Source organism: Ictidomys tridecemlineatus, chromosome 12, assembly GCF_052094955.1.
Source record: "Ictidomys tridecemlineatus isolate mIctTri1 chromosome 12, mIctTri1.hap1, whole genome shotgun sequence".
NCBI classification, from domain to species: Eukaryota; Metazoa; Chordata; class Mammalia; order Rodentia; family Sciuridae; genus Ictidomys; species Ictidomys tridecemlineatus.
Genome location: NC_135488.1, coordinates 2414385 through 2439260, shown reverse-complemented (window position 1 = coordinate 2439260; position 24876 = coordinate 2414385). Strand labels below are relative to the sequence as shown.

Genomic DNA, 24876 nt, shown 5'->3' with positions numbered 1-24876 from the left:
CAGCCCCTCCCCCACCAGGGAAACCCACACACTTGAGTTCCCAGGCCTGCACTGGGTCCATGGGACTCTGCATCTGTTTCTGTGGCCAGCCACTTTCTCTGCAGCCCTCACCCCTCCCAGGAGCTTGTTTCCCGATGCCAGCAGGAGAGGAAGTTCCTGCCTGTGCTGCTCTCCAGACAGAGCACTGGCCATCCACCACCAGGCCTCATCTGAGCCTGGCAGAGTAGTCTCAGCCCCCTGTTGGCAGCTACCTGGTGTCATTCAAGACACCCTGGTCCCACAGAGCCAAGGCAGGGAGCATGCAGTGACCCCCAGGCACAGTCTGCTGTGGGCACAGGGACATGGGAGCACCTGTATCCCACACCCGCCTTTCCAAGCTTCCAGGATCAGGCCAAGGCTTCAAGAAGGCAAAATCTGTCTCCTTGTACCCTCCAAGTTCCTCTGTGAAAGCCCAAAGCCCTGCTTTCTAGTACCAATGTCAATTGTTTTGATGACCTTGGCAAGCTCCGTTTCCCCATTTTCAAAATGAAGATGACAGTATCTGCTTTACCTGTATCCAGAGGTCAGGAACATAAAATCAGATAACATACAATGTTACCTGAGAAATGGCCAGGCCACCATGGTGCACACCTGTATCCCAGCTTCTCAGCAGGCTGAGTGAGGCAGGAGCATCTCAAGTTCCAGACCAGCCTCAACTACCTTATTAAGACCCTGTCTCAAAATAAAAAGGGTTGAGGGTGTGGCTTAGTGGTAGAGCACCTGCATAGCAGGCATGAGGCCCTGGGTTCCACTCTCAGAGCTGCTAAATAAATCATAGAATGAATGGCTGCCCCACTCAGAAGCCCTCCTGCCCTGCAGTTTCCAGACTGATGCTCTAGTCACTTGTGCTCCTTGTCGAGTCTCCCCTCTAGCCCATCAGGCCATCATCACCTCCTTCTGTCTGGGTGCTAGGCATTCCTGGGTGCTCTGCAGAGCTGCCCCAGTCCAAGTCAGTCCGCAGGCAGTTCTGAGGACAAGTGAGGACCCACGGACGGTGGTGGGGGGAGATGGGCTGGGCACAGGAGCAGTAGTGGCTCTGAGCAGAGGGGAACTGGTGCCCTTCATCTCCACCCATGCCCTCAAAGAGGTCACTCCCCCAAGATCTTCCAGGACAGGCTACGAAGGGGCCTAGCCAGCGCAGGAGACCTGAATTCCAGCGATTCGATTTGTGGCACAGGTTTGGGATGAAAATAATTGAACTAGGGTTGCTTTAAACAGCTTTGGTTACCTCTGTGGGCCTTTGTCTTGGTGATTGCTTTTGTTTTTTGGTATGAGGGATTGAACCCAGGGCCTCCCCACCCCTGAGCTACATCCCCAGCCCATCCCCCAGCCTCCCTAACCATAACACAGAAACGCAAATTGAAACTCCAAACCTTTCCAGTTGGCAAAGATCAGAATGTTAATGACCCCTGTGGACCTGGTGGTGGGAGTAAGCTCTCTCCTGAGGAAACTTACCAAGACCTCAAAACCTCCTGCGCACACCTTAGGCCTCACTGCCCCTCACAGCTAGAAATGAGTCCCACGACTCTGTCCACCCATGAGCAAAGAGACACGGGCTTGGGGAGTCAGCCGGGTTCACTGCAGCCAAGGCTGGGAATCACCCACACAGGGCTCTGAAGTGAATCGTGGCGTGAAGCAGGCGCCATGAAGCCGTCACCCCGAATGAGGCTGCTCAGCAGGAACCGCCATGGCAGGGCTCACCTAGTGGAGCCTGTACACAGGCCAGAGGACAGGGCCTGGAGCTCCAGGCACAGAAATGAGGAGCCAAGAGCAGGATGGAAGCCCAGAGCTCTGCTCCTGCCAGAAAAATGCCCCTGGCCAAGTGTCAGCTCCCCACAGGACCCGGGGTCCCCACAGTGAGCAGCTCTTCCCCCGACTCTGCCTTCCCTTGATTTTATTTGTTTGTTCATTTTTTGTTTTTTTCTTTCTTTTTTGCTTCAAGACAGGGTTTGGGGCTGTGTTGTTTTGAGAGTCTGTTGCTAAGGCTTTACCTACACACCCCTGGGTGGGACCCCTTCCCACCAAGCCCCACTGAAGAGGGAGAGCCCTGCAGAAGGTGCAGTAACAAACATGACCGCTCTTGAGTGACCACGCAGTCTTGCCCTTTCTTTCTTTCTTTCTTTTTTTTTTTTTTTTTTTTTGCTGTTCTTTTCTCCCTCTTCTTCCTTTTTCTGCTGTGTTGTGTGAGCTGGCCTCAAACCCCTGGGCTCCAGCAATCCTCCTGCCTCAGCCTCCCAAGCAGCTGGGAAAAGAAAGTAGCCGCTGGTTTACCTGTTCCTCAAGAGCTCACTAGGTGCCCTCTGCCCTGCAGCCTGTCCCCTCCCGTGTGATTGACACTTGGAGACACCCCCTGCCCAGTATACAGCCTCCTTCCCAGGTCCTCCTCCGTAGGAGGCCATGGGGTCCAGGCCCTGCCGATAGGTAGGTAAAACACCCCATTTTGAAGATGAGCCAGTCGAGTCCAAGGAGGCCAGAGGGGCTAGGACCCTGGTCATGCTCTGTCCTGCCTCACTGAAAGCTGTTCCTGAGGAGCAGCCCATTTTTTAAAAAAACCTCTGTCAAGTTCTGGTAGGCAAAATTTCCTGGTTCTCTGGAGCTGGAGGAGAATAATTTGAGGTAACTTGAAGGAAAAGGGGGTGGTGTGGGGAGAGGCAGAGTGTGCAGGGCTGATCGGCCTCTGGGGGCCAGGCCTGTCCTACCTACGTGTTGTTGTTTACTGTTTTCTGAGTTGACGACTCAGGGGTGAAATTATTTTGGAGCCCTCTGCCACCAGAGCATGGAGCGGGCAGAGCTTCAACTTAAAAAAAAATTGTTGAGGGCTGGGTTGTGGCTCAGTGGTAGAGCTCCTGCCTGGCATGTGTGGGGCACTGGGTTTGATTCTTAGCACCACGTATAAACAAACAAACAAAGGTCCATCAATAACTAATAAAGATATTTTTTTTAAAAACTGTTGAGCCAGATGCAGTGGCCCACGCCTGTAATCCCAGCAAATCAAGGTCTCACTAAATTGCTTGTTAAATTAAGTGTCTTGTTAAATTGCTAAGGCTGAGCTGGGTGTGGTGGCATACACTTGTAATCCTGGTGGCTTAGGGAGGCTGAGGCAGGAGGATCAAAGGTTCAAAGCCAGCCTCAGCAACTTAGCAAAGTCCTAAGCAACTTAGTGAGACTCTGTCTCAAACTAAGGGAAAAAAAAAGAATTTTTTTTTTTTTTTTGAGGGCTGGGGAGGTAGCTCAATGGTAAAGTGTCCCTGGGTTCAATCCTTGGAACCAAAAAAAAAAAAAAAAAAGACTAAATGTCGTGATGAGGGATAGAAAACCACCAGTTTATTGGTTTGAAATCTGCAGAAGTGTGACTCTAAATAACTGCAGTAAATTGTGTCTGTCACGTTAACTTCAAAAGCAGTTTATGATGGAGCAGGAGGCTTTTCAATTGGACGAATTTGTAATGACTGTCTGGTCAGAAACTTGAGGAACCCAACTTCTAGTGAGGTGGCCTGTGGCATTAGGTGCGGCCACCTTCCTGCACATGCTGAGACTACTCTTTTTATAAAAGAAAGCAAGGGACTCAGGATGAAGCACAGTGTAGAGCGACGGAGACCCCGGATTCCCTCCCAGGGCCACAAAAACGAAATAAGACAGTGGAGGCCTGCTTTGTGGTCCTGCTCTCCAGGTGTTCCGGCTGATCTACCTTGTTGGGGACCCAGTCCTCCTAAATCTTATGTATAATTAATTATAATGCACCAGTTAAAAATAGGGAAAATATGCCTTTTGGGAGGGATCTCAATTTTTTCACTCTTGGAGAGGCTTTCGTCGCCCTGCTGCTGGGCTAATTGCGCCATGTTGGTGTGTTTTCAGCTGTTGGGCCAGGTCTGGTGTCCTTCCATTTCCGCAGAAGGCAAAGGATCTTGCCCCAGCGGCAGGCAGAGGCAGGCAGGACCAAGCTCAGGGTGCCCGCGCTGCCTCTGCAGGTTCTCCGTGGTACCCAGCTCAGCCCACCTCTAAGGGGGCACAGCTCGAGGCGGGACAGCACCCTGGGAACCCCGTGGCCATCCAGATCCCAGCGCCCGAGGTGTGGGAGCAGGAGGTGGAGCCTGGCGGGGTCAGCTCTGGACTGCTAGGGAGTTTGGGGCTTTATCCCTTGACCTCAGAATCCAACCAGGGAGAGCCTTAAGCGGGGAGGAGATCAGGCTGGTTAGGATTTCAGAGCCAAAACTCTTGTAGGTGTTTGTAAAACCTTTGAGAATCAATTAGCTTCCCAACTGGCAAGATGGAGAATAAGGGAAATGTGCATGTTTCTTCATATGTTTCCATTTATAATAGGATTCTTTTTGTTAAAATTGCCTTTGGCCGGGCATGGTGGTGCATAATCCCAGTGACCGAGGAGGCTGGGGGGGATCACAATTAGAAACCAGCCTTAGCAACTTAGTGAGACCCTGTCTCAAAATGAAAAATTAAAAGGGAGCGCATTTTCCATATTTTTAATAAGTGCATTATAGTTGTACATAATAGTGGGATTTGTTACAAATAGTGTACATGCACACAATATAACAATATAATTTGGTTAATATTGTCCCCCAGTACCTCCATTTCCCTCACTTCCTCTGCGGCACTGATCTCCTTTCTGTTTTCATGAGATTCCTCTCTACCTTCCCCATGAGAGAAAACATATCACCCTCTACTTTCCATTTGACTGATTTTACTTAACGTGTTTTTAAGTTCCATCCATTTCCTGCAAATGATATAATTTCATTTTTCTTTTTTTTATAGAATTTATTTTAGTTGTAGATGGATACAATACCTTTATTTTATTTATTTTTACGTGGTGCTGAGGATCGAGCTCAGGGCCTCTCATGTGCTCCACCACTGAGCCACAACCCCAGCCCCTCCATTTTTCTTTACGATTGAGTAAAACTCCACTGTGTACACAGGCCACGTTTTCCTTTATCCACTCATCTGCTGATGGACGCCGGCTGAGGCCGGTTATGAAAGGTGCTGGTGTAAACATGGGCTGCGGGTGTCACTGCAGTGTGGTGACCTCGGTTCTTCAGGATAAATATCAAGGACTGGCACCTCTGGTGATATGGTGGTTCTGTGCCTAGTCTTTTGAGGAACCTCCATTCTGATTCCCATAGCTGTTGTACCAACCAACGTCCAGTCCCACCAACAGGTTAAGTGTCTCTTCCCCAGGTCCTCCCCAGCACGAACTCTGCCTGCGCTCTTGACGACTGCCATTCTGACTGTCAGATGAGGTCTCAGTGTAGTTTTGGTTCAAGTTTCCCTGATCGATAATGATGTCAGACATTGTTTTATGTATCTGTTGGTCATTCGTATTTCTTCTTTTTTTTTTTTTAAGAGAGAGTGAGAGAGGAGAGAGAGAGAGAATTTTTAATATTTATTTTTTAGTTCTCGGCGGACACAACATCTTTGTTGGTATGTGGTGCTGAGGATCGAACCCGGGCCGCACGCACGCCAGGCATGGCGCGCAACCGCTTGAGCCACATCCCCAGCCCCGTATTTCTTCTTTTGAGAAGTGTCTGTTTAGCTCATTCAAAGGTGGTCTAGTGAAGTTGTCGGAGTCTGTATGTTTTCTGATATTCCTCAAGAGCAGAGCATCTGAATGTCATTGTGGGAAGACATGGGCCTGTGGGGCCGGGGATTGTAGCCTTGCTGTGGTATGCCAGGCCCGAGCATCCTCTCGGGGAGGACGGGGGTCCTCACTTCCCTACTCAAGGGACCCGGGCTTCTTGGGTCTCTGGAGTCACTCACTGTTTACCACTGGGGACCACAGAGGCAGGAAGGACCCGTCACCTAAACTTGCCAAGTCCCATCTTCTGCTACTGAAGCACAAAAAGTCAGCCTGGAAAGCAGGCCCTGGGGCTGTGGTTGTCACACCTGGGGACATTTGCTGCTTTCCTCACTCCCCACCACAGCAGCATCCCATTTGGAGCCATGCTATGGATTCTGTGACGTGAGCTTTGTTTCCTCGGGTCCTGGGTCCGCTCAGAGGGCTTTCTCTGAGAACAGAATGTGAGCATCCCCAGAGCTCTGTGGGTCCTGCCCCTGGGAGCAAGCCTGGGGCGTGGTGGGTTGGCAGGGACAGGTCTTGTCCTCCCTGCACCCGGGAGCGGGAGGGTTAACCTGTACGCTGTGGCAGGTCACCTCTGTACAGGGCATGCTGGGACTTCCTCCCAGCTGTTTTACATCATGAAGATTTGTGTGCTGGGGAAATTCCAGGGCACAGCTGCAATTAATCTGCTGCTGGGTCTCCAGGCGGAGCTGGTCTTGGAGGATGATTCTCCACCTCCCTGCAGGAGAGGGGCTCAGGTCTTTAGGGCAAACATCCTTCAGAGGGTCCCTTCCCCAGGCCCGAGTCGAGCGGAAACAGCCCACCTGGCCCAGTGCTCGTCCAAGGAGGGCTCCGGGGAGGAGCCTGAGGACAGAGGGGGACGTGGAGCAATGAGGAAATGAGGAGCAGCACCCTCTGCCTAGTGGGCCAAACCACACCGACAGCAGCATTTGACACAGATGTCACCAAAAGACTTGTTCACCCTGAGTTAGGAATGTGGAGGTGAAAACCTCTGGCAGTCTGAGGAGCATCCCCCAGCATAGTGCAAGAAGAGCGTGGCCAGTGGGGCCTCCCTGGGTGCCCCAGAGGTGCTCCAGCGTGGGAAACCCATCAGCCGTCCAGCTCCCCCGAGAGCCGGGGAGACCACAGGACGACTTTGGTGGCTGCTGAGAGAATTCAACTTTTCCAGTGAAAATAGGAACAGAATCAGACTTCCTTAAAAGGTAAAGATGTGATCAGACCCTGGCCTCACATCCTGAGCCACCGTCCAGAGCCCTAGCCCCTCAGGAGCTGCCCCCACCTGTCCATCACACACCTGATGACAGGCTGTGCAGCCTGTGAGTCCAGGCCAGCTGTGCCTGACTCTTGTCTCCTTTCTCCTTCCCATGTCAAGAGTCCTTATCTCATGTGCAGCACCCCAGAGGCTGCTGCTCAGGTTCTGCATTCTAGTGGGACTCCCAGGAGGGAGACGACCTGCCCGCAGGGTACTCCCCTCTCCCTGTGGGGAAGCTAGCCAGGAGCCAAGCCTGCAGGAACCAGTTGCATGGACACCTGAGGGCTCAGAGGATCCAGCAACTTTCCTTGGCCACATTCTGTTACTGGCAAAGAATCTGAGTTCAGCCACATGTCACTTAATCCCCAAGGACAGGAGCAATAGCTCTGTGAATGAGGGGCTGACCTTTGTGAGAATCACCAGCAGAGGGAGCTTCATCTCCTGGCCTTGGACAGGCCTGACCTAGGACCCCAGGACAGCCCCGCCACCTCAGTGTCCTCACCTGAGGTGGGAGGTGCAGTGAGCGCTGCCACTCCTGTTGCCCAGATTCTGGCCCTGGGGTGCTCACCACCCCTGCAATGCACCTCTCCTCAGCTGCAAGGCCTCCCGTCCTATAGGTCACCGCACCCCACCCCAGCATGCATTGCAAACCCTTGAAAAGGCACACTGCTAACCCAGGACACGTCCTCTCTGCATGACACCCCAGAGCCAACACTGCTATCTTCCCACACTGGGGGACACACCTATAAGGGACTGCTCTTCAGTGGTGGGCAGGGCTTCAGATTGTCACCCACCCTGCAGGCTCCTAGGACTCGGGTACACTTAGCATGTGAGTCTGGACCGGGGGGGAAGAGGCTGGGGTGGTCTCCTCCCCCTAAAGTTCAAGACCCGCATTAGATGGGTGAGACACCAAGCACATGGCAAGCAACCCTAGATCCTAGCTGTTGCCAGAGCCCTTTACCATTAGGTGCGTGTGTGTGCCTAACATCCCAGAGCCTGGCAGACAAACCCCATGGGTCTCAGGGAATCGGCATAGCCTCCCTGCCCCGGGGACCTTTGGCAACGTCCAAGACGTCTTTGGCTATCACACTGGGCAGGAGGCTACCACCTCCAGTAGGTGGAGGCCGAAGCGCTACTCATGTTTCAGCACTGTCGCCTACGGCAGAGGGACTACCCAGCCCAACGCCAGTGGTGCCAAGGCTGAGAAACCCAGTACTGTTGCCAGCATCACTCAAGACCCCAAGCCCTAGTTCCGACCCAGACTGATCTCAGACTCCCTGAGCCACGTCTGTGACCTGGCTTGTGGCCTGAGGGCTCCCTTTCCCTGTGTCTCATGCTGGCAAGCTGGGCCTTCTAACACCGATGTTGGATAGTTGCTTCCAGGATGCGCTAGCACACAGCTGGTCCTTGGGCAAAAGCTCTGGTGGCCTTGAGCATAAGATCTGGTGACCTCGAGCATCCCCACAGAATGCTGGTGCCTGCATGTCCCCTCACGTCTGGGTGGCAGCAAGAAAACTGAAAGACCCCGGCAGAGTAAAGGAAGCGTTGGGGTAGGCATCGGCATCGGTGCTGTGAAGAGTGTGGGGTCTGGAGTCTGCCCCTGCCCCAAACTGATGTGTGAATGGGCTTTGAAAATCGCAAATGAGGCACTGGGACCGTTCGCTGGGGAGATTTAACTACTGATGACAGTATTTGTCCAGTGCCTTCACTTGCCATGAGCATTGCAATCCCAGTTAATTTGTTCAGGAAGTGTGGGTTCTGGGTAGGACAAGGTGGGCGGGGTGGGAAGGAGGAAGAAGATGGTCAGCAGGAGATGGGGATTGGGCTGGACTCCTTGTGCAGGGCTCCAAGGGCCCAGCCTCTGTGCCCACCCCACAGGTTTCCTGAAATTTCCTGGAGTCACCACTTCCTGTCAGAGCTTCCGTTCTCCAGGTGGCTTTGAGAACCCTGCAGGGAGGCTGCCTTGCTGGGCTGCTGCCCCAGGCTACCTGTCCTGGTGGAAGAGGACACCTACTGAAGGTCTCCCTCCTGCCAGGTGCTGTGCTTAGCCCCCACACTGTCCCTCCCGCACAACCTGCAGTCAGGGACAACAGCTCCCCTTCAGATGAAGGAACAGGCTCCGAGTCACATGGCAGGCGGATAGAGGAGAAGCCCTGTGTGTTGGCCTCGGAGTCCAGGTGGCTCTTCCCAGGAACCCTGCCTGCTGCCCGCTCTCTGTTCCAGCCCAGGCCAAGGCTGCATCACCCCAAGTGGAGGGAGACTTTTCCTGGAATAGAGCACTGTGTACACGCATGTGTGTGTGCATATGTGCACGTGTGTGTGTTTGTATAGGGTATTTACTGCTGGGTTTGAGTGTTTTGCAGTGACACAAGGTGGGCAGGTACTGGTGATCTTTTTAAGGGTGAGAAAACCAAAAAAAGCTCAGCAAACTCTTGGATGATCGAGAAACCCCGTGGGCTGCGAGTTTAGCAGGTGGTTTTATTCATTTGTTCACCAGCTACTTCTGCTGAGTTTTTTCTTTGGGACCATTGGATGAAGCTGCAAGAGATGGGAACAGGCCAGGCAGGATGGCCACCTGGGGGGCCTCTGCTCCTCAATGGGACCGGCTTGTCCCATGACTGAAGCAGAAAGGGTTGGGGGCTGGGATGCATGGCCTCCTACACCACAGGGACCCCACTGCAGGGCTGCTTCTTTCTCACTGGGCACCCCCCTCACCAGCTGTGTTATCTTTCCTCCCCATGCAGTACCTGCACATGAAATGGCCCCTCCTCGATGTGCCCCCCAGTACCACAGTTAAGGACACCAGGTCGCCATCTCCTGCACACTTGGTAAGTTCATTCCACCCTAAAGCACTAAAGGGGCCCCCAGTCCTCATCCAGTCCCCTTCTCCCCTGCAGCTCCAGGAAGCTGATGGGGGCTCACTGAGCTTCCTCCAGTCCGGGGGCACAGTGGGGCTGACAGTGAGGTTGTGTCCTCTCCACGCCCTTGCACTGTGATTGGCACACTGATGGGCCCCCGATGCACTGGATCCCGCAGCTAGGTCACATGGGCAAGGGAGTCCTTTCTAGCCTATTGCATCTCAATCAGAACCGCCTGGGCTTCTTCTCAAAACCACTGCAGGAAATGATCCACTAAGATGTGTTCACAAAAGCTCAGTGGGGTCCAGTCTAAGCAGGTTTCAGCTCCTCAGGAGATGCGGGGGCTGGTATCCAGGGCAGAGCAGATGCTGAGCCTCACCCTTACCCTGCTATTCCCACATTTGAGCTCCTTGAGTCCAGTCTCCTCACCACCAGCCAGAGGTGGGCCTCCACACTCTGAGTCCCAGAACCTCAGAGGTGTAGCCAGGGACCTGCTCTGCCTCCACATGGCCATGGTACAGATTGGAGACCAGGGCTTCGACAACACCCCTTGCTAGCTGTGAGGCAGGCGAGGTGACAGGTGGTGTTCGGGAAATCTCATCTCAGAAAATTTTAAAGACACATGAAAGTAGAGCACCTTATATAAGGAACCCCACACCCACCTACCACAGAGTGCCTCAAAGCAAACTCAGGCACAATCCTTCCTCTCACAAGACAGGTTAGGATGTGCTGCTAATCCTCCCTCTTCAAAGTCAGTCAGCCTGAGAGAGGATGGATATACAGAGAATGGAATGGTGGCGCTGTGAGCCTGTGCAGCTTCCAGCCCTCTGGGACAGCCTGCAGTGTCAGAGCCCAGCAGGCCCCTGTCCTGGTAGCATCTGCATCTGGGTCGGGGATCTGTGTAGGGCCAGTGAGCAACCCAGACAGCCCTGGCATGCCCACCCTGGTGACAGAGCAGCCCATTGAAAAGCTCTCGGGTTAGGCCAGGCTGACAGCTCTGGCCCCAGCTGGCCCCAGAGTCCCTCTTGGAGTGATGAGCATGAGGTCCGGGTGCCCTCTAGTGGCCTGAGTGGCCTCAGTGGAGGATTCCACCCCATCTACCCACCCACTGACTTTCCCCCTGCCCAGCCATCCTGCTTCCACCTGCCCCCAGTCCCCTGCTGCAGATCTGAGACTTCGGGGCCTGTTCTTCTCTCTTCTGTCCACCTAAGATCTCTCAGCATATTGTCGCTCCTTGGCTTCACTTATTTCTTCAGGTACTGGGGATTGGACCCAGGAGTGCTGAGCCACATCCCTAGCCCTTTTTAGTTTTTATTTTGGGACAGGTTTTCACTAAATTGCTTAGGGCTTCACTAAGTTGCCCAGGCTGGTCTCGAACTTGCCAATGCTCCTCTCTCAGCCTCCTGAGTCACTGAGATTACCAGTGCACCACCATGCCTGGTTCTGGGTGCTTTTAAGAGGACACGATTTCCCTTTAAAAACTGACACATGGGCTCCGGGTTTCCCATCCTTCCTATTACACAGAACAACCCATCTCTGAAACATCAAGGCTTGTGCTGTGTCCCGCCCTGCCACTGTGAGCAAGAGGCTGTTCCCTCCAGTCCTTGCCGCCTTCCCTGGCTGTGTGTTTTCTCTGGGCACCGCTGCAGCCTGGCTCAGTCCTGTCCCTGCCAGCTGAGTCCCGCCCCCTCCTGCTTTCGGTGGTGGCATCTGAGAGTGCTGGCTCCTTTCTGTGCTTTTCATTGCCCCCCAGACGTTGTGTCATTCTCCCATCAGTTCCTGACTTTTCTAGGCTTTCGTTTCCTTTCTAGATCCTTTGCCTCCAGTAAATCAGCTCCTCACCACTAACTGTCTCAGGGTAAGTCAGAAAAATACATGAAACTCCTGAACCTTCCAAAGATTCTACCCCCGAGGTTGCAGCTGCACACACCTGGCTGTAGAGTGAGCTCTGCTGATAGCAGTGCCCCACCAGCTGCAGAGGGGACCCTCATTTTGACTGAGAGCAGAAAAGCACCAACTGTTAATAGGTGTTGCACTGTGGTCAGGCCTAGCAGTGAAGCATCCCTCAAAGCCCACGGGGCTCGGGACCTGAGGGCCTTTGCGGGAGGGGACCCCAGCGTTACCTTGGGACTCTGTGCTTGGAGCTTTAGAGTGAGAACCGCACACTCCCAATTTGAGGGCGCGTGCATGGAGGAGGATGCGGGCCAGGCTGGAAACACAGCTGCTTTAAGCCTGCCCCACCGCTTTCCTGGGCAGCTTCAGGCATATGGCATCACCTCTCTTTGCCTCAGTTTCCTCATCTACTAAGGGAGGCTAGAGGGACCGCTCCAGAGCTGTTGTGCGACGTGAGTGTCCTAATGAGCTCAGCTTCAGCCTCACAGAGTAGGTCTCATCCCCAGCGCTTGCTCCCACATGGGGCTCCACCGCCAGCAGACTAGACTGCCACTGCAGTGTTAAGAAATCCATCCAAAAGGGAATGAGCAATTAAAAATCCCGGTTAATTAGCTAAACTAAGAGGTAATGCTCGCCTGAATTAGGCACCAGAACAAATGGACAGACAGCAAAGGTAACAGAGATAATGAGCCCATAGAATTCAGCTCTGATCCCCCAAGGACAGGATTTAATTGGCCTGGGGTGGGGCTGGTGTCCTAGGGTTTTAAGCTCCCCAGGGAATCCTAAAGGGTCCTCAGGGGCAGCCAGAACTGAGACTCTGCAGGGATTGCTCTTTGCAGGTAGAGGCAGAGTGGAGGGAGGCCCCGAGGCACCCCAGCCCCCTGGGCAGGCCTCTGGGAGGTGGCAGGTTGGACCCTGGATGGTTTAGAGAAATTAGACACTGGATGATGGGAATTTGCTAGAGAATCAGGGGTAAAATGGTTTAATAAGAGGTCTGACCTGGGAAGGAGGCAGATGAGGAAAACTACCAGGTATCCAGGGAGGCTGCGTGGGTCAGGTGGGGTGTCCATGAGGACTTGTGCATGAACCGGCCATTACCCAGAGGGCAGCTGGAGTTCGGTCACTGCTTCTTGTATTTCTACTGTTCTAGGCAGCTCTGAAAACCCAAGAACAAGGATATTTCATAAATAACTATTTCCAGTACAGGATCACTAACCTCGCTGCTCACAGTTTATCTACCCTGTGGACAGACCCTGGCTGCTGCGGGTGCTGTCCCCTGCCCCCTCCACTCCCTCCCTGGAGCACTGTGCCTGGCCAGGCCTTGCCAACACAGGCCCTTCTAGCATACAGCCACACCCAACAGAGACCACATCAGGCTCAGTTCCCTACCCTGCACCTGTCAGGTTATCCAGTGAAGGAAGGGCCAGTGCCCCAGTACACCCTCTCCCCCCAGCCCTCAGGTCCTTCCTCCCTTTGGTTCACAGCCAGGTGGCCATGGCCCATCCTAGGCAGTCCCCAAAGCCTGACAGCCTTCCGTCATTTTGCCCTGTCCTTTTCCCAGCCCAAGAGGTGTTGGGGTGGTCTCTGGGCCACAGATCACACCCACAATCTGCCAGGCGACTGTCCAGCCATTTCCTGGGTGTTCTCTGCAGAATACACTGTCTCCCTTTTTTTGCCATAAGAATAGGCTGAGAATTTCCAAATCTTCAAGTTCTGGTTCCTTCTTGAATAAAAATTGAATAATCTTCAATAAATCCCTCAATCTATCTTTCTCTCACGTTTTACTGTTAAGTGGGGAAGAAAAACCAAGCCACACCTTCAGCACGGTGCTTAGAAAACTCCCTCTGCTAAGTTCTCAAATCCATCACTCAGAGCTCCACCTGTTACACCAGAACACAGTACCCTTCCAGCGAGGTCCTGGCCACTGTGGAGCCAGTGTCACCAGAGTCCTGCCAGTGTCCAACAGCATGTCCTGCTTCTGTTTCTGAAGCCCCACTAGTCATACCTGCCACCTCCATATTTCCCTCAACAGTAAACTTAAGACACACACCCAGCCCTTTTTATCTTTATGTGGTGGTGAGGTTTGAGCCCAGTGCCTCACACATGCTAGGTGAGCGTTCTACCTCAGAGCCCCTCTGCTTTTTTGAGTAAAAAGAATATAACAAAAAAATTATAAGAACCAATTAATTCTAGGTTGAAAATTGGGGTTGGGTGTCATTCATTATACTTTTTCATATTTTCCAAAAAAATGTTTTTGGAAATCTTTGCAGAATTTATAAATTGTCAGCTATTTCCTTGACAAGTGCTATGTAACAGATGATTCCATGGCTTGCAATGACAAGTGCTTTTTTCCCCCCACCCCCTAATTTTTTGTTGTTGTTCTTGGGTACCTGGGATTGAACTCAGGGGCATTCCACCACTGAGCCATATTCCCAGCCCTATTTTGTATCTCATTTAGAGACAGTGTCTCACTGAGTTGCTTAGCGCCTCACTTTTGCTGAGGCTGGCTTTGAACTTGTGACCCTACTATCTCAACCTCCAGAGCGGCTGGGATAACAGTCGTGCACCACAATGCCAGCTCTTATTTTTGTATTGGTGCATTAGAGTTGTACATAATGTTGTACATAATGGGATATGTTGTTACATATTTATACATGCACAAAATACAACAATAAAATTTGTCAAATATCTCTCCCCACACTTCCAACAAGCACTTCTGTTTCTGGTGTATGAGTCATCGGAGTGGCTCTTGTAGGGTAAGAATGAGGTTCAGCTTTCCTCCATGTGGCTTCCAAACCCGGAACCAGTGTCTGCCCCTTCTCATGTGGTAGACACACAAGAAGGAAAGCATCTTTATCACTTCCTATCACCTGCTCATGTTCCCCTGGTCAGAGTGTTACTGCTGTTGACCAGTGACGAGTCCTTGCTTCCCCAATGTTGAAGAATAACACCAGAGAAGCACGCCGAGGCAAGGTCAGAGTAGAAATTAGAAGTTTATTAAAGGGGCTGGGGAATGTGGCTCAAGCGGTAGCGCGGTCGCCTGGCATGTGTGCGGCCCGGGTTCCATCCTCAGCACCACATACAAAGATGTTGTGTCTGCCGAAAACTAAAAAATAAATATTAAAATTTTCTCTTTCTCTTAAAAAAAAAAAAAAAAAGAGTTAAAAAAAAAAAGAAATTTATTAAAGGACAGCAGAAAAGACTTCTCCCGGAGGAAGAAGGTGACCCAAGAGGTGGAATCCGTTGAAGGGCGAATGTGTTCCCCCTTTTATAGTTTTTGGTGATAGAATGTAGGTGGGAAGGTCCAGAAGGGTTGGTACACCGGTGGACCAAAGAAGTAATCTGGGCACTTCCCAGTCAAGTTTGCTGATCATTAACATTTCTTTGGGATGGGCTATCTTCAGATCTGTTGGGGGCTATTTCCTGGGCTTCACTAACATTCCAACCTAACTACACAGACTACCTAACTTTAAATCTGGCTTCAAGACAGCCTAATATCAATGGGAAGGGAAGGAAGGGTTATAAATAAATCTCAAAGTGTCACTCGTGTCACCACATCTTGATTTATCAATCTCCTTCAGCATTTAGAATTCTTTCTGGAACATTCTCTGAACAATAATAAGTTATTACAGATATCAACAGTGGTGCTCATTTACTTTCTGCCAAATTTTAGTGTCTTCAGCAAGATCAAAATTAGAGCTACCACTGCCATTCCTCGGCACTAGGAAGACCCTCTGGCAGTATCTCAGGTCCTTCTGTACCAAGCAGGGACTCACCCTCTTGAGCAGGTGTTGGAACCAGCACAGAGGAGCTCCTTAGGCCAAAGATCTGGGCCCCCACCCCTGAGGCTGCTGATGGAAGCAGGTGTGGCCTGAGAACGGGGTCAGAGACACTCCCTGCAATTCCAGCTTGGCTTCTAGGACAGTGGCCCTGTCTTCAGCAGCCACCAGAATCTTCTAGAGAGCTCAGTAACACACACCTCCACCTGGTGGAGTACTGGCCTGCATGAGCAGGGGCCTGGATTTGGAACCCTTGACTGCAGTGCACACACTCTCCTGGGCTCCACTCTTGGAGTTTAATTCAGTCGGTCTGGGTGGGACGGGACCTGGGAATTGGCATTCCAGCTAAGTCCCAGGTGGTGCAGCTGCTGCTGGCTGGGGACAACTCAGAACCTCCTGCAGGGCCACTGTCTGCAATGGCTCCATTTCAGTGTGGGAGCATCACTGGGTGGTTCTCAGAAGCAGAGTGCAGAGCTTCCTGTCACACTGCTGGCTGCCAAGCCCGTGCCTGACGCTCCCTAAGGATCACATCTCCCCTCCTCAGTTCCCGCCATGAGACCAGCGCTGCCTGGCATGCAGCTCTCAAATTAAGACATGTGCTGGCCTTTTCCTTTAAAAACTGTACCCCATGCTAGAGGGGCTGGCGCACCTGTGACCCCAGCTACTCTGGATTCTGAGGAAGAGGGGTAAAAGGTTTGGGGCCAGCTGGACGACTCAGCAGGACCTTGTCTCAAAAAGCAAGAAGGGCTAGGAATGGAGCACAATGGTAGAGCACCCTGGCTTCAATCCCAGTACTGAAAAATATATATGTATAATTTCTTAAGAACAAAGATGTTCTCTTAACATGATCACAGTACAGTTTCAGAATCAAGAAAGACACGCTAATATTTCCCCTTACCTACCCATGCACTGCCAGGTAGACTGGGAGGTCGGCCTGTGTCAGCCCTGGTGTGGTGTCTGGCCAGGCTCCTAAGCTGCAGTGGACAGTGTCTTTGGTCTCAGCACAGTTCCTTACCCTCCCTTTCCCTTCTTGACCTTCTGGGTTTTCGAGAGGTACGTCCAGCCATCTTGCAGAGTACCCCTCCCCAGGCCTTGCTGAGTCTCCGCCCACTCCTACTCAGGCCATGCTTTCTGGCCAGGAGCAGCAATGGCTATGTTGCACCCTGTCCTGCCCTGCCCATCCGTCCAGAGGGGGAGATGTTGGCTGCATGCTTGGTTAGGGGTGCGACTTCTCTGCAGTGCTGTCTTCTCCTTGGTGATGAGCAAGTGCTTGCAGCACACTGAGGCCCTGGGTCAACTGGCATCGGTGACTTTTCACCCACGTCAGTCCTTCTCTTAGTTTCTACTACTGAGCTTTGGCCCCTCTGAAATTCTTATTCACATCTCCCAGCTCATTAATCTCTGCATACAGCAGAATTGACTTGACATTGTGGAAAATAAAATTTGTGCCACTGGTCACACTGATGAAGAAGCTGGAGGCCAGGCATGGCGGTCATGCCTGTGATCCCAGCCACCCAGGGGGCTGAGGCAGGGGGATCACAAGTTCAAGGCCAGCCTAGGCAAGTAAGTGAGACCCTGTCTGGCAATAAAAACAAAAAGGGGTGAGGGTGTGGCTCAGTGGCAAGCACCCCCCCCGCCCCCCGTGGAGAGAAGAGAACATCATCTTCACTGGTAGTGGAAGACTGGCTGTGAGGGGACAGACGTCTTTATCAGGTAGAGCCACCAGTCCACTGGCCTATGTCCCCCAAGCAGGCTACTGTTGAGCCCATGGCTTCCTTGTGAGGCTTACCTCCTTTGACACACCCTTTTACCTCTGATCTCTGGAGCTGGGTTAAGAGAAAAGCACAGGCCCTTCAGGTGGCTTTGTGGAGGACTCCCAGTAGGCTGCTGAAGGGGGGCAGGCAGCAGGTCAGGGTGGCCCGGATCCCTGCGCAGTCACCTTTCCTTTGGCTTCAGAGTAAGTCCGGAGGTGTGGGAAAGGGGCCACGTCCCTGGGAGCCAGGGATTTAAAGAGCTTTGGCTTGAATAGTTCTAAATACAGATGAACTGGACCAGAAGTAGTTGTCCCTCATGACTTCAAGAATAAACTGGGTCCCAGATGGCGTTGAGGCGCTCTCTCTGGGCACAAAGATCTGGACCGGGCCACTCGCTCACTAGAAGAGTGTGTACTCCTACCCCTTGGCCCGAGTTCACGCTGTGGATGTCCTGCCCCTGGGGGCAGCTGAGCAGGCACAGGGCAGGACCTTCACTATGAGAGCAGCCTGATAGACCCGCCCTGGCTGGCCTCTAGAGGAGTCCTGACTTATCTGCCTGCCGCCTCTCCTAGCTCACTCTCCGGACCCTGGCGACACCTAGCGGGGAGCAGTGGTAACTCAGCCTATGGGTGAGCCCACCTGGGCTTCAGGCTTGCTAAGAGTAGGCCAGGGCTAGTGCTGTTTGCCACAGCTGCCAAGACCCAGCTCAACCGCACGTGATGCTGCAAAGTGCTCAGGATGAGCTGGATAAGTGTCAAGCACCATGGGTGGGCAGTCTCAACAGCAGGAGGTACCAAAATGATGAGCAGATTAAATGGTGATTGTTTTCTAAATGTACTTTCTGATGTAGCTTGTAGTTCTTAGAAAATTTGTGCTATTCAATACTTTGAATTTTTTATATTCTTTTTTACTCTTTTAATTTTTCCCTTTTCTTATATATTATCATATATATATATATATTATTTTTTTTTTTAGTTGTAGATGGACACCATACCTTTATTTTATTTATTTTTATATGCCTCACATGGGCTACGGAAGTACACCACTATCAGCTACAACTCCAGCCCCTTTAGATATATTTTCATTTGTGCATTACAATTGTACATGATGGTGGGATTTGTTGTTACATGCACATAATATAACAATACAGTTTGGCCAACATTATCAAAGTATATGTTTTTAGGTAATAAAGTAAAATAGGAAAATATAGGCATGAAAATAAGAATCATTCATGGACTGGGGTTGTGGCTCAGTGGTAGAGCACTTGCCTAGCATGGGTAAGGTACTGGGTCTAATCCTCAGCACTAATAGAAAAATAAAGTTAAATAAAGGTAAATTCTTTTAAAAAATAAAAACCACTCAGTTCTATCTCCAACATAACTACTGTTCACATTTTGATGTGTTACTATTTAAGTTTTTTGTTGTTGTTATTGTTTGTTTTTTGTTCTTTTGTTTTTGTACTGGGGATTGAACGCAGAGGTGCTTTATCACTCATATCCCCAGCCTTATTTTTTTTTCTTTGAGACAGGGTCTCACTAAGTGGCTGAGAGTCTGGCTTCGAACTTTCGATCCTCCTACATCAGGCTCCTGAGTCAAAGAATTACAAGGGTGCACTCCACACCCACTAATATTTTTTTAAAGTGATAATTTATGTATTTTTTTTAACTGTCACCTGTAATGCCAGCAACTCATGAGGCCAAGACATGAGGATCTCAAGTTTGAGGTCAGCCTCTACAACTTAGCAAGTCTCTATATCAAAATAAAAAAAAATAAAGACCTGGGAATGGGGGCTGGGGATGTGGTTCAAGCGGTAGTGTGCTCCTGGCATGCGTGCGGCCTGGGTTCCATCCTCAGCACCACATACAAACAAAGATATTGTGTCTGCCGAAAAAACTAAAAAATAAATATTAAAAAATTCTCTCTCTCTCTTTAAAAAAAAAAAAAACCTGGGAATGTAGCTCAGTGGCAGATCACTTAAGTGCTCAAGGTCCCGGGTTCAATCCCTAGCACTTAAAAAAAAAAAAAAATATATATATATATATATATATATATATATTCTGTGTAATTATCACTTTTATCACTTATTTTCTGTCTGGGAATTCTGCTGCATTTTTTTACACCAAAATCAATATTTTGACCAAGTTGTTTCCAAGAAACCCAAATACATCATTTAGATGCATTGAGTGACTAGAAAGTGATCCTAGACTTATTTTTTATACTTTTCTTTGTGTTATATGTTCTTGTGTGTAGAGACATTGACAACAACCAGTAAATGAACAGGTGACAACAGTAGGAAGAAAATGTTTTAAATTGTTGTGCAGCATCACATGAGCCCACCCCAGGGGACAGGAAGTTGTTGAGGGGAAGGTGGAGGGTGTTCCCACCAGCAGGTCCTGTGCCCACCCCCTGGTGACTGTTCTCTGCGGTTGTCCAGTTGTCCGAATGGGCACTTAGGGAGTGCACAGGTGTTTGCGTTATGAGCAAACACACATCCTATGAAAGGAATAAAGGCTTAGAATCCACAGTCAAAAGATTCAGACATGCAGAACAGCTGTCTAGAGTTCTAGCCCCAGGGCTACCTTCAGATCATCTCTTTTACAAATCTCTTTTGTAAAAAAACTCCTCCACTTATAACTTGTTCATCTTTAAATAAATAAAAGAAAAAGAAAAAACTGAATGTTGCTGGGTACAGTGGCCATGCCTATATCCCAGTGACAAGAGGCTGAGGCTGGAGAATTGCAAATTTAAGACCAGCCTCAGCCACTTAGTGAGACCCTGTCTCAAAATAAAAAGTAAGCCAGGCACATGGCACACGCCTGTAATCCCACCAGCTCAGGAGGCTGAGACAGGAAGATCATGAGTTAAAAATCAGCAAAAATCAAGGCTCTAAGCAATTCAGTGGGACCCTGTCTCTAAATAAAATACAAAAGGGGGGGGGCTGGGCATGTGGCTCAGTGGTCCAGTGCATGCCCCTGAATTTAATCCCTGCTACCAAAATAGGCAAAAGGACTGGACATATAGCTCAGTGGTAAAGCAGCCTGGGTTCATTCCCCACTACCAATAGATACATAACTGTCCCTTCTCCCTGACAGATGTTTGCGCGGGTTCTTGGGAGGCCACTGGTGTGGGGAAAAGCACTCTGGTTTGGCAGAGCCACATAGTGCGAGGGGAGCCCACTTCTATTGCTTGCTTGCTCTGTGCCTGGGTCTAGTCACCTAACCTTCCTGATCTGTTTCCTCGTGTCGGGGTGATGCAGCTTCTTGCCAGGTGAGACAAGGGCTAGAGCCCTTTCAGAGTTACTGAGATTACCCAGCACCCTCAATAACTGAGCCACCAACATATAGCACCATAGAGTACAGGCGAAGGGGTGAGGACAAAGGGGTAAGGACAGGTGCTTTGGGCAAGGTCTCTCTGGGAGGCTGTGACCCCCTCTCATCCTGTGGCTTCCTCCTCTCCAAGGCTGTGGTGAGGACTGAATGGAATGTCACCTGGCATGCATTCTACTTAGGAAATAACAACTGGCTCACTCCCAGCTCACAGGCAGCTGGTCCTAGTCTCTGTTCTCTGTCTTTCAGTCTAATAAAGTCCCTGTTGTTCAGCACCCGCATCATATGCACCCGTTGACGCCCCTCATCACCTACAGCCGGGACCACTTCTCCCCTGGCTCCCCTCCCACGCACCTCTCCCCGGAGATTGATCCAAAGACAGGTGAGGTGTCGACACACAGGTTGCGCTCTGATGGGCTTTTTCTTTGGGGACATTGTAGCTTCAAATGAGGCAGACCTTCATTCAATTAGTGTCCCCAGTTTGCAGGAGTCTCATGACCCACTCGCTCCTTTAGCTTGCTCTGCTTTCTCCTGGGCTGTCCTCGGGCCATCTTAGGACACAGGGCCTGGCCCCACAGTGAATATCTGGGTTGCTCTGTCAAAGTCCAGCCAGCTGCAGGCTCTGACTCCCTGAACCACAACCTGTGCCTAGTCTGCGAGCATTCAGGTAGAATCACCTGAACCAGTAAGGTGAGGCACAGGAAGGAGTCACCCAGGGAGCCACAGGCTCTACGACAGTCATGGCTCAAAGCAGGTTTGGATCCACCTTGGGAGAAATAATGATTCCTAAAGTTGTAGATAATGAGGGCAAATATGGAATAGAAATCTAGAGTTTAGGGCTAGGGTGTGGCTACCTCAAAGAAAGCCTTGGGTCCAATCCCCAGCTCCACACACCCAAGCGAAAAAGAAATCCAAAGTTTATTTCTCTGGAAATGAGGCAGATTTTCTAAAAGTCAGTTAACTGATGACTCGGGATGTCGGGGCTTTCTGTCAGGACTTCCTGGTACCCTTAAAGATGCTGGTGGTGTCCATCCAGTGGGAAACTACTGCAGCCCAGAGACTGGACCCAGGAGATACAGAGCAGATGAGTCAGCCCCAACTGGCTGGCCAAGGGGAGGGAGCAGCAGAGCGCAATGGGGCTGGAGGGGTGTTCCTGATGCTTTTTAAGCTGCTGGGGTGGGTGAGGCCAGTCTGACTCATGGCTCTTGGGAAGCAGGAATCCCTCGGCCCCCTCACCCATCGGAGCTCTCACCGTATTACCCGCTGTCTCCTGGAGCTGTCGGACAAATCCCCCACCCCCTCGGCTGGCTCGTCCCACAGTAAGGAAAGCCGCGGCCTTCTTACCCTCATCCTTTCCACAGACATCCTTGCTCCTGCCCTGTGCCTCCCCTAGCCCATCACCCCCGCATGAACTTTACCAAGAGCTGAGCAGATGTCCTTGTCCCTGGCCCCTGCAGGCAAGGACAGCCCATGTACTCCCTTCCTCCCGGTGGCTTTCGGCACCCGTACCCCGCCCTCGCCATGAACGCCTCCATGTCCAGGTGAGTCCTCGGCTGGGCCTTGAGCTCGAAGCGACGTCAGTGCCTCGCCTGAACAGGCCCAGCCTTCCCTTGTCAGCTGATGAGAAGGCATGAGGCCACCCCCAACTCCACTCTTTCTTGGACAGCCTGCCTGGAGCTCCCTGTCCAGCCCCAGGAGGTGGAAGCCACAGGTTTATTGGCTCCCATCTCTCTGAGAATCTCACAGCCCCCTACCCTCTTGAGATGATGTCAGGAGACTGTAAAAGGCAATTTCTGTCCCACTGGTCATTCTACCTGGCTACCTGGTAAATGGGTCCTCCAATGGTGGAGGGAGTACTACCCACACAGGAGGCTGTGCCCCTCCCTCTGCAACCCAGGGCAGAGCCTGCTCCTGTGCCCCACCTTCTGCATAACCCAGCCTGCTCCCGCACCCCGTCCTCCTACAACCCGGGGCAGAGTCAGCCCCTTCTGCACTCCGCCCTTTGCAAAACCCAGGGCGGAGTCAGTTCCTCCTGCACCCTGCACTCATCCCACACAATTTTTGCTTTTTGTTTGTTTTTAGTACCAGGGATTGAACCCAGGGATGCTTGAACACAGAGCCACATCCTAGTCCTTTTGGTTTTTTATTTTGAGACAATGTTTCTCTAAGTTGCTTAAGGGCCTCACCAGGTTGCTGAGGCTGGCTTTGAACTCATGATAGTCTCTGGGTTTACAGGCCTGCACCACCACACTGGGCAACTTCTTTGTTTTTCAACCCACCTGTGTCCAGCACCAGATTTGGCTGACCTGTGTGTTGGGACAGGGGAGTGTCATTAGGTGTTCCCAAATCTGATTTTTCCAGAAGACAACCAGTGCCCTTCCACTCTCCATCTCTGCCCAGCAGGGGTTGTTCATGCCACTGCCCTGGGGAAGAAGCCACTGGTTGCCCAAGTGGCATGCTCACCTGTGTTCCTGTCTTTGCTTTCCCCGGGTGCACAGCCTGGTCTCCAGCCGGTTCTCCCCTCACATGGTGGCTCCCGCCCATCCTGGCCTGCCCACCTCAGGGATCCCCCACCCAGCCATCGTCTCCCCCATTGTGAAGCAGGAACCAGCAGCCCCCCGTCTGAGCCCCGCAGCCAGTGCGTAAGTGACAGCAGCCTGGGTGGGGAATGACATTTGTTTCCCTCCTCGTGTCACCCTGTCCAGTAACCCAGGGCCTCCCTTGGGACCATCCCCTTCATCATCTGTGTTCCCTTCCTTTAAGACCTCCTGCACCTCTTATCACATAAAGGAAAGTGGTGCAGACAGGTTCTAGAGGCTGAAGAGGCTCCAGTGTGGTTTTTAGCTTCCCTTCCCCACCCTCTTGTGCCCACATTTGTGAGGCTATGAGAGCAGACAGTACATTCAAGGACTCCTGGCAGCAGCAATGGCAGAGCTGAGGAGCAGAGGCCCCTCCTTCCCAGGGCTGGAAAGCCAGAGGGGAAGTGTGCTGGCAGGAGAGTCCCACTTCTGCCCAGAGGGTCCCACCTGGGAGGCAGCAGCTCTCCCCACCCTCTGTCCCTTTGCCAGGAGATCATCAGGTGGACTTGCAGAGAATTTGGTATTGGGGTTATTTGGAGGTTGGGAACTGTGGGAGGAAGATGCTCAGGGGCTGCAGCAGCCGTGGGTGACGGAAATTAGCATCCAAGCTGCTCTCTGTGCTGGCAGGGCTGGGGAGCCGGACCCAGGTAAGGATGCTGACCTGCAGCTACCTGCCTCCCTAGGAAATCCCCAGTCACCGTGAAGAAGGAGGAGGAGAAGAAGCCCCATGTGAAGAAGCCTCTGAATGCCTTCATGCTGTACATGAAGGAGATGAGGGCCAAGGTGGTGGCTGAGTGTACCCTGAAGGAAAGCGCAGCCATCAACCAAATCCTGGGAAGAAAGGTAAGACTTGCCCTGCCCTAGGCAGCCTGGGCCAGGCCCTGTGGGCTCGGATCACATCTCTGGCCCTCTCTCCTTCAGTGGCACAACCTATCTCGAGAAGAACAGGCCAAGTACTATGAGCTGGCACGGAAGGAACGGCATCTTCACTCCCAGCTCTACCCAACCTGGTCAGCCCGGGACAACTACGTGAGTGCCCTCACTGTACAGGGAGACACTCAAACCCCAGGAGCAGCATCTGCAGGGGACAGAGAGAAGAAAAGTGACTTTGCGTATTGAAGACTCTTAAGACAAGGGAGAAGGTCCCATTTCTCTAAAAATCAGAAAGCTGTTTTAATTGTCAGAAGGTCCACGAGATAGCCTGAGGACAAACTTAAGTTTGTGCCCTTCCCATTTGAACTGGACTCCACCTGTAATTTCTACCTCTGGGCACAGTGCTGGCTCTGCAGCAAGAGGGTCTCCAGACACGAGCTCCTCATACAGGTCTCAGAGACCCGTGTGTGGGCCTCAGAGAGGTCTGTATACTTCCTCAAGCTGGACAGACTTTTGTATGTACGTTCCTTTTGGCTTTTTTTGTGATAAGAGGATTCATAGCTACGTCAGATTTTCAGAGGCAACTGGGACCCTTCTAAAGAGATTGAGGACCACTGTTCTAGGAACAGAGATGGAAAAACCACCTCGAGGAGCAGGGGTCAAGGCCGTCCAAGAATGATGGGTGCTCCCCTGAGTGGGAAGGAGGGCATCTGCCCTCCCCCAACACGGCTTCCCTGACCTGCACTCCCCTGCCAGGCTGCTCTTATTCTTTCCTGACTCAGCTCTTCTTCTGCCATATTTTTCAGGGTAAGAAGAAGAAGAGGAAGAGAGAAAAGCAACTGTCTCAGGCACAGTCGCAGCAGCAAGTGCAGGAGGCAGACGGTGAGTCCTGGGACTTTGTCTCTTCAAAGCCCAGGCACTTTTCAGTGGCATCTT

At 51.6% G+C, this 24876-nt stretch overlaps 1 protein-coding gene across 2 annotated transcripts in view; it reads left to right on the top strand.

Moving 5' to 3' along the window:
- Positions 1 to 24876, top strand: part of Tcf7l1 (transcription factor 7 like 1) — a 114931-nt gene that overhangs the window by 88143 nt on the left and 1912 nt on the right. For both annotated transcript variants that reach the window (XM_013364326.4, XM_078027991.1), the window contains 8 exons: positions 9623 to 9706; positions 20738 to 20870; positions 21705 to 21807; positions 21946 to 22029; positions 22987 to 23130; positions 23751 to 23910; positions 23989 to 24096; positions 24747 to 24822. In XM_013364326.4, coding sequence (XP_013219780.4) covers positions 9623 to 9706; positions 20738 to 20870; positions 21705 to 21807; positions 21946 to 22029; positions 22987 to 23130; positions 23751 to 23910; positions 23989 to 24096; positions 24747 to 24822 — 892 coding nt within the window. The remainder of the gene's footprint in view (positions 1 to 9622; positions 9707 to 20737; positions 20871 to 21704; positions 21808 to 21945; positions 22030 to 22986; positions 23131 to 23750; positions 23911 to 23988; positions 24097 to 24746; positions 24823 to 24876) is intronic.